Consider the following 8,795-nt stretch of genomic DNA (forward strand, 5'->3'; position numbering starts at 1 on the left):
TCCGAGAAAAGTAGAGCAATACAAAGCCCTAGCAAATAGATGGACTAGGGGGAAAAAATCTGCCTCCAAAAGATGGAAGATATGGTGTAATCCTACACCTCCAAAAATATTACAAGTGGGGGCTTCTCCCTTTCTTAACGGGGCCCATCTCACTTGCCTTGCTGTTTCTCAAATAGAAGTACGGGGGTCCCCCCATGGAACCAATGAGTCACAAAGCAATCCCAACCAAGCAGCAGACCCGGTTTCTGTTGGCTCTCCAAGTACATCCACAGCCACTCCACCTTTCTCTGAATAATTTCGAATTATATATGAAAAATTCTATCTTGAAAACCTATAGTGAGACAAATTTGACAAATTCCTAGAAACTAAGGAGTTTTGAAAGCAGTTGAAATTAAGTGTAAGCATAGAATTTCTTTTCACAATATATCCTAAACAAAAATAACCTTTTTGTTGCATTTTCTATAAAGTTGAAAGCAACAATTTTGGAACAACAAAAGCCACCACTACATTAACACAATCCTTGCACTCTTTCATCCTTAATAGCAACACTCATAATCACAAATGATTTTCATAAAAAAAGAAAGAAAAGAGATCCATCAATTTGGAGTTTTGGACAATCCAAACAATACCAAAACTAGCAAGAAGACACTTAAAAAAGAAAAAAAAGTAAAAATTACAATACAAATAAACCGAAAAGGTAAAAAACACCAGAGATCGCTCTCTTATTCCCTCCCGATCAAATTCAGAAGGAGAATAAAGTTTTTTTTAATAAAAATTAAAAACTAGGCCACCATAACGGCCGCAACCGCTACCGCCGTGGCCGCCGCGACCCATGGCTCGGCGCAAGCCCTGCCGCCGGCGGCGTTCTCATCATTCGCGGCCTTCTCATCACCCGCCGGCGCCTCCTCCGGCCCCGCCGGTGCGGGCGGCGACGCGTGGTGGCGCTTCCTTGACTTGGTAGGCGCCTCCGCCTCGGCCGCCGGCGCAGGCGCAGGCGCTTTCGCCTTCTCCGGTTTGAACAGCTCCCGCGGCTCGAGCACCGCGTCGATCATGTACACCGCCAGCGGGTCCTCGTCGATCAGCGTACCCGTGATCGTGGCCACCATCACCGTCGTCTTCAGCGTCACCACCTCGCCGTCGTTCTGGACCGTAAAGTTGTAGTTCTTCGCCGTCCCGTCCGTGGCCAGCGTATTGACGACTCCGTTGTTGGATTTGAGCATCTGGATCGAGTTGTAGACCGGGATCCCGTGGTAGAGGAGCACCGAGAGCTTGCCGTCGGCGGTGAGGTTCTTGAACTTGGGCATGAAAGCCTTCATCGCCCGGTCGATCGGGCAGAATACCGTCAATCCTCCGCCGACGTTGCTCTCGAAGGTCATCTCGGCGTCGCCCGTGGCAACGAGTAGATCGGCGAAGGTCTTGCAGCCCTTTTTGGACATGAGGGTGGTGAGGTTCACCTGGGCGGGCGCCGGCGTGGGGGCCTCCGCCTCCGGCGACGAGAGGACGGAGCTGATCTCGATGACGGCGAGGTCGTAGGAGATTTCTTCGATGGACTTGACGAAGTTGACCGGGGCGGAGTCGGCGACGTCCTCGGCGGAGAAGGATACGCGGCCGGCGCGGTGGTTGGTGATGTTGACGAAGCCGGTGGTGCCAGGGGCGGTGCCGGTGGCCTGGAAGAGGGAGGAGGAGGCTGCTGTGCCGCCGTTAAGCTGGTGGAGATTCTTGGCGCCGAAGTAGTCGACGAGGACATGGAGGGAGAGAACGTTCTTGAGGGCGTAGACAGTGAGGTGCTTGGCGAGGAGGGGGGCCATGCCGGCGTTGCTGACGGCGAGGACGGTGATGGTCTTCCGGCGGTTGATCTCGCCGGCAAGGTGGGTGGCAGTGAGGTAGTTGTTGAAGGTCGAGAACTCTGGGTGCTCCGCGAGGATCTCGGTGATGTTGTGTCCGAGGGACACCTGAATGTAGCCGGAGAGGAAGAGGAGGGAGAGGAGGAGGCCAAGGGATAAGAGAAGCCGCATTGTCACTGTTATTCTTGCCCTGGCCCGGAGATGTCTGGGATAGTGGAGATCCGGTGGGGATAAACGGAAGTGGAGGAGGAGGAAAAGGAGGAGAAGGCCGGAGGCGGAGGAGAGAGAGAGAGAGAGAGAGAGAGAGAGAGAGAAGCAGGGGAGGACAGAAGTAGAGCAGAGCTGGGTCTGGCCACGGAGAGGCGGAGATCTAGCAAGAGTCGGTAATTAAATAATCTCAATCTTCAATCTTATTACCATGAAGTGCCACTGACTGTAAAGTTACTCTTCTTCTAGTAATTATTTCAAGGCTAAATTCTGGATGGCTCCATTCATATGAATGACACTCGCATCATAGGTTTTTATTTTTAAAAAAATGTTATGGTAACAATATATCTGAAGTTATTAAGAAATTTTTGATTTATTTTTAATTTTTAAGACCAAGTGATTCTTTTAATTACACTTCATAAACAAATCAATTATACGAATTCAATTAATGAATTAGACATGAATTTGGCTATTCATTATAAGTATTGAATATTAACATAAGATTTCTTTTATATGGTACAAATTAATGATATTATATGTTGTCGCTAGTATTATTTTTTACAAAATAAATAAATCACATGACATGACAATATATGATTGTGCATGGTACTTACTTACACCACGTATAGATAGTTGAGTGCGATCCGTAGACAAATTTTCAGTAAGTTTTAGAAGGTAAGAGCGGTAGTAAGCCTTCAAAAGGACATCTTATGCCGTCCAAATAAGGAATTTTAGGAAGAAGTCAACTTCCAATGAAGTACCAAGGTGCATGCTAGAAATTTTGATTAGTAGATTAATAGGTCAAAGTAGTACTCAGCTAGCAAACTAAAGTATATGACTAGAAGGATGTCAGACTCAGACTGAGCACCAAGGGTGCAAGCAAAAATGCTAAATGTGTACGTTAAAACATCCAGGTACATACCAAGCGCTTGGGATACAGACAAAGAGGGGAGGGAGCTATTGGCCAATATGAGGTTTCTAGTAGAGTTGAACCTAAAGCAATTATCACTACATAAAATATAAAAGAAGTGGTAGCACTATATAGTAGCCCATACGGTGCAAAACAGTAAAAACCAATTTCAAAGCTGCATGGTAACATCTATTTGTCTTTGAAGATAAAGACAGTGAAATCCATTACTATCTATTTTTTTCAATTTGGCACTGTAATGGAATGCCCGTCCATTGATCCAGCTCACTCATATACTTATTTTTCTTACTATTTTTTTCGTACTATCCTATCTCGAGAGGAAAAAAGAGCAGGAGCACAACGTATATATTAAGACCATAATGCCGTGTCTCCTGCCCTCAATTGCCACATGAGAAGATGATTTTGAATGATATTCTGTTTCCACAATTTACTATCCTTATCTCTTTACTAATAATAAATTTGATATACTTGCTACTCCTACTCTTCTCGTACTTTTTTTCTGAAAATATGATATGTCTATCAAATTATTCCTGAACTACAAATATTCTCTCACCCAATGAATAGTTCACAGATGCCGTGACTACACTTTTATTCTCTCTCATCTTTTTTATTATTTTTTTTTATTTTTTATTCTCTCTGATCTTGGGTAGAGAAAAGTGGATGCTGTTAAGCGTTAACATGCACCGCAGATGTTAAAAGAATACAGGAGCTTTTCATGTGCAAACGGGATGCCTTCTGGCATCATGTTTTTTTTGTTTTTTTTTTGTCCATTCCGTCACCATCATCAAGTTACCTGGTTAAAACACTGGCTAAGATTATGGTACTTAAAACAATGATGCCGGGTCTGCATCCACGTCAAAAGCGAGAGACAGAGTAGCGTGGAGGCAGCACGTGCTTCTGGGTTCTTCTCACCGCAAAGCATGGCTTCCCCAAAAGCATCCTGTCCCTCGGCTTTGTTTTTCTCAAACAACTGAACGTTGATTAATGATCCTACGGTTGAAATTAATCTAAACCAACGAATAAATAACCCTCCGGCTACGTACTCCAGAAGCTCTTCATTGGTCGGTGGACTCTGTGCAAACGGTTACACCGCCACCAACGGCGCCAAGATTGGGGCTTTCTATCTTGGGCGTTCGATGGCGGGGGATCCTTCGCCGGATGAGTTCCAACTTTCGGTACCTCGAAAATCCAAAAGCAAAACTCGATAGATCTCCATGAAAAGTTTCTTTGCGTATCCCCATCCACCCGTAGTCTTCCGAAGGCCCATCCAAATTACAGCCTGTTCCTTACCCTTCAATTGCCACACGAGTTTGGTAGCAATCTTGCACACGTAGCAGGAAATGAGGACTGTATCTTCTTTCTTTTTTTTTTCTTTTTGGTGATCGATACAGTATGATTTTTTTTTTCCTGTAGGGATATAATGTTTCCAAAATATCGTATCTTGAACCAACATTTTTTTTCAGAGAAGCGCAACTCTTCTAAAAAAAGTATCTAAAGAAAAAAAATGAAAACTGAAGTGCAACCTAAAGGATCTTTCTTGTAATAGCCCCTTCTTTGTTAAACTCCCTGGCATTTCATTTGCTATCATAACAATTGGTGCATTTTTCTATTTTGTGAATACGTGCGAGTACTTTGAATCAAGTCTACACTTCTGACCATCCAATATTCTCAATAGTGTGTTGAAATATGGGGTTCTTGATTCGATGACTCCATATATATGGTCCTTCATCCGGCTCGTAAATTTAAATTTTTTAATTATTTAAAATTAAAAAATTAAAACTGATATATTTGTTTTTTAAAATTAATTTTTTTTTTAAGTTAAAACTCCAGCACTTTTTTTCTGATTCCCTACTACCGTTGGCACTAATAGAATACAACATGGTAACAGCTTGGTGACATCTTTCCTCTCGGATTGAAGGAACTCTCAGTAAATCAATGGCAACACTGCCGAGGACGTAGAACAATGAATGAAGCAGCAAACATTCTCAATGCTGGAATCCAAAATGAAGAAATTAAATATATTTCAGTCGAGAAGATTAATCTATATCCGGATTCGACAACTCGGCAAGACATTGCACTTGTGCCTACCATGAGATCCATACTTCTTCCAATTCGTATCAACAAATAGATCATGTGTGCATACTGCACATACCAGTCTGAGGCTTCCGCACTTAAATCCACTAAGATAAAATTTTTACTTATCAAACTTATTATTTCCTCTACATCAAATATTCAATGCATTTTACAGTGCTAAAACACCAAGATACTGATGCGCAAGATGATCGTGTAGGAACATCTATAAAGAGGATCATGAACCAATAATGAAAGGAAGCATACCTGGATCCATAAGCAATCTGATGAATGATCAAGTCCTTCTTAGTATCTCCCTCTTGGCCCTACGTTAATGACACCCACGATGGCTGGTTCTATGTCGATCAATGGGCAGAGGGTGAGACCCATAAGCCTTATCCTTCCATCAAGGATTAAGGGAGTTTCCACTTCTCTAGGAGTCAGTTACGAGATTCATTCTGTAACTGACCACGTTGTGGTCATGTGGGTCAAAACCCAACATTCTCCCACTTGGCCCATATGACCATACTTTAGTTAGAATGATATAAACATTAGGCGCGCATCATTCTAATCCATAGTCACTTGGGTCATCATAATACCATAATTAAACAACTTACTAATGCGAGTCAAAGCGGTTCCACATCAACATAATGACATAGTTCCTTCCAAGTACTACAACACTAGCTAATTATTTAACCACAGTCCATAAATGAGAAGTATCTTTAATGGTCAAACATTATGTCTTTGTCAGAGACAATTCCTGTAATCATACATTCAAACCCATACATGTACATATATTTGAAGAACAGGAAAAACAGAAACATAATCAATTATATCTAAGTGTCAAAGAAATAAACATAATACAATCCTCAATTAATATCATGGATTACAACTAAGACCCATTCTTTCAACATGCTCTTTAAAAGTCTTCGGTTGTAAACCTTTTGTCAAAGGATCTGCAATCATGAGCTCTGTCCTCATATTTTCTATAGACACATTTTGTTTCTGAACTTCCTCCTTGACAACAAAATATTTAAGTTCGATGTGCTTGGCACCATTAGAATATTTGTCGTTTTTGGAGAAATGGACGGCTGCAGTATTGTCACAAAAGATTCTCAGCGGCCTGGCAATAGAGTCGAAAATCCCAAGTCCCGAGATGAAGTTACGCAGCCACAAACTATGAACCGTGGCCTCAAAGCATGCCACAAATTCTGCTTCCATGGTGGACGAAGCAGTGCTTGTCTGTTTGGCACTTTTCCATGAGATTGCTCCTCCAGCTAATAGGAACAAATAGCCAAACGTTGACTTTCTACTATCCACACATCCAGCAAAGTCTGAATCCGAATAGCCAATCACCTCAAGGCTATCTGACTTTCTATATGTAAGCATGTAATTCTTTGTTCCTTGCAAGTATCTCATCACTTTCTTTGCAGCTTTCCAGTGATCCATCCCTGGATTACTTTGGTATCTTCCTAGCATTCCAACTGCAAAACTGATGTCCGGTCTGGTACAGGTCTGAGCGTACATCAAGCTACCAACTGCAGAAGCATAAGGTATATTTTCCATCTGCTTACGTTCCAATTCATTCTGTGGGCATTGCATGAGACTAAATTTATCCCCTTTCTGAATTGGAACAACACTGGCTGAACAGTTCTCCATACCAAATCTCTCTAGAACTCTGTCTATATATGCCTTTTGAGACAACCCTAACAATCCACGTGATCGATCACGAAATATTTCAATGCCTATCACGTAGGTTGCCTCATTCATATCTTTTATTTCAAAGTTCTTTGAGAGAAAAACCTTAGTTTCATACAATAAGCCAAGATCACTACTGGCAAGCAATATGTCATCAACATATAGGACCAAAAAGATAAACTTGCTCCCACTGACCTTCAGGTATATACACCGATCAACAGTGTTTTCCTTAAAACCGAAGGAAATGATGGTATCATTGAACTTGCGATACCATTGTCGGGAAGCTTGTTTAAGACCATATATTGACTTCTTTAATTTGCAAACCATGTGTTCTTTTTTCTTTAATGGAAAACCTTCGGGCTAGTCCATATAGACTTCTTCATCTAAACTCCCATTCACAAAAGCAGTTTTTACATCCATTTGGTGCAACTCTAAATCATAATGTGCAACCAAAGCCATAATGATTCTAAATGAGTCCTTTTTAGATACAGGAGAAAAGGTCTCTTTATAATCAATGCCTCCTTTCTGAGTGAAACCTTTGGCCACCAGTCTGGCTTTATGTCGTTCAACATTACCCTTTGAGTCGAGCTTGGTCTTAAAGACCCACTTACACCCAACTGTTTTACAACCTTCGGGCAAATCAACAACATCCCAGACTTCATTCTGATCCATTGATTTCAACTCATCTTTCATGGCATCAATCCATTTAGTAGAATCAACACTTTCTATGGCTTGTTTAAAAGAAACCGAATCTTTTCTTGTCCCTATATCAAAATCAAATTCTTGTAGATAAACCATATAATCATTTGGAATGGCAGATCTCCTTTCTCTTTGAGATCTCCTTAATGTCATCCCTTGTGGTTCTTCTACAACTTGTTCAGTGGTGATAACTTCGTTATGGAGTGTTTGATCATTAATTTGTTGTTCATTGTTATTAAACTGTGTGACAATTGTAGGAACAACAATTTTCTTAGAAGTCATGGGTAAAGGGACTTGCACCCTAACTTCTTGAATTTTCACATTTTGTGGTTTATCACTCCCACTGGTTTCACCATTCTCAATGAATTTGACATTACCGGTCTCTATAATTCTCGTACTATGGTTAGGACAGTAAATCCTATACCCTTTAGATTTTTCGGAATAACCTATAAAGTATCCACTAATCGTTCTAAAATCCAATTTCTTTTCATGTGGATTATAAATTCTGGCCTCCGCTGGACAACCCCAAACATGCAGGTGTCTTAAACTTGGTTTCCTTCCTGTCCATAACTCAAAAGGAGTTTTTGGAACTGCCTTACTAGGAATCCGGTTTAATATGTATACAGCGGTCTTAAGGGCTTCCATCCACAACGATATGGGTAACGGAAAATTACTTAACATACTCCTAACCATATCCATAAGTGTACGATTACGCCTTTCAGCTACTCCATTTTGCTGTGGCGTTCCTGGCATAGTGTATTGAGCACGTATGTCATGCTTTTCTAAAAGTTTAGCAAATGAGCCAGGGTGTTGTCCTGTTTCATCATACCTACCATAATATTCACCACCTCTATCAGACCTGACAATTTTCACCTTTCTATCTAATTGTCTTTCAACCTCAGTAATGTATACCTCTAGGACATCCACTGCCTGAGATTTTTCATGCAATAAATAGACATAACCATAACGTGAAAAATCATCAATAAAGGTAATAAAATACTTCTCTCCACCAAATGATGGGGAGTCAAAAGGCCCACAAATGTCTGTATGGATAATTTCAAGAAGTTCTTCACTTCTTGTGGCAACTTTCTTTGTGTGTTTGGTTTGCTTTCCCTTAATGCAGTCTACACACATACCGAGATCAGTAAAGTCTAAGTTTGACAAAATCCCATCCTTTACTAATCTCTCTAATCTTTCTTTGGATATATGACCCAATCTTTTATGCCACAAGTTAGAAGATCTTTCATTTATCATGTTTCGTTTAATTCCAATATTACGATGCAAGGTCATAAGAGTTTCAGCAAAATGATTATCAAGATTCACTTTATATAAGCCATCACACAAAACAC

The 8,795-nt window shown here is 41.1% G+C and overlaps 1 protein-coding gene across 1 annotated transcript; it reads right to left on the bottom strand.

The window, feature by feature from the left end:
* Window positions 1-426: 426 nt before the first annotated feature.
* LOC103721306 (fasciclin-like arabinogalactan protein 2) lies at window positions 427-2,198 on the bottom strand. The gene has a single exon (XM_008811461.3). The coding sequence runs from the start codon at window positions 2,013-2,015 to the stop codon at window positions 783-785; it is 1,233 nt and encodes a 410-aa protein (XP_008809683.2). The 5' UTR covers window positions 2,016-2,198; the 3' UTR covers window positions 427-782.
* Between the last annotated feature and the right edge of the window lie 6,597 nt (window positions 2,199-8,795).

Source organism: Phoenix dactylifera, unplaced genomic scaffold (assembly GCF_009389715.1).
Source record: "Phoenix dactylifera cultivar Barhee BC4 unplaced genomic scaffold, palm_55x_up_171113_PBpolish2nd_filt_p 000320F, whole genome shotgun sequence".
Lineage (NCBI taxonomy): Eukaryota > Viridiplantae > Streptophyta > Magnoliopsida > Arecales > Arecaceae > Phoenix > Phoenix dactylifera.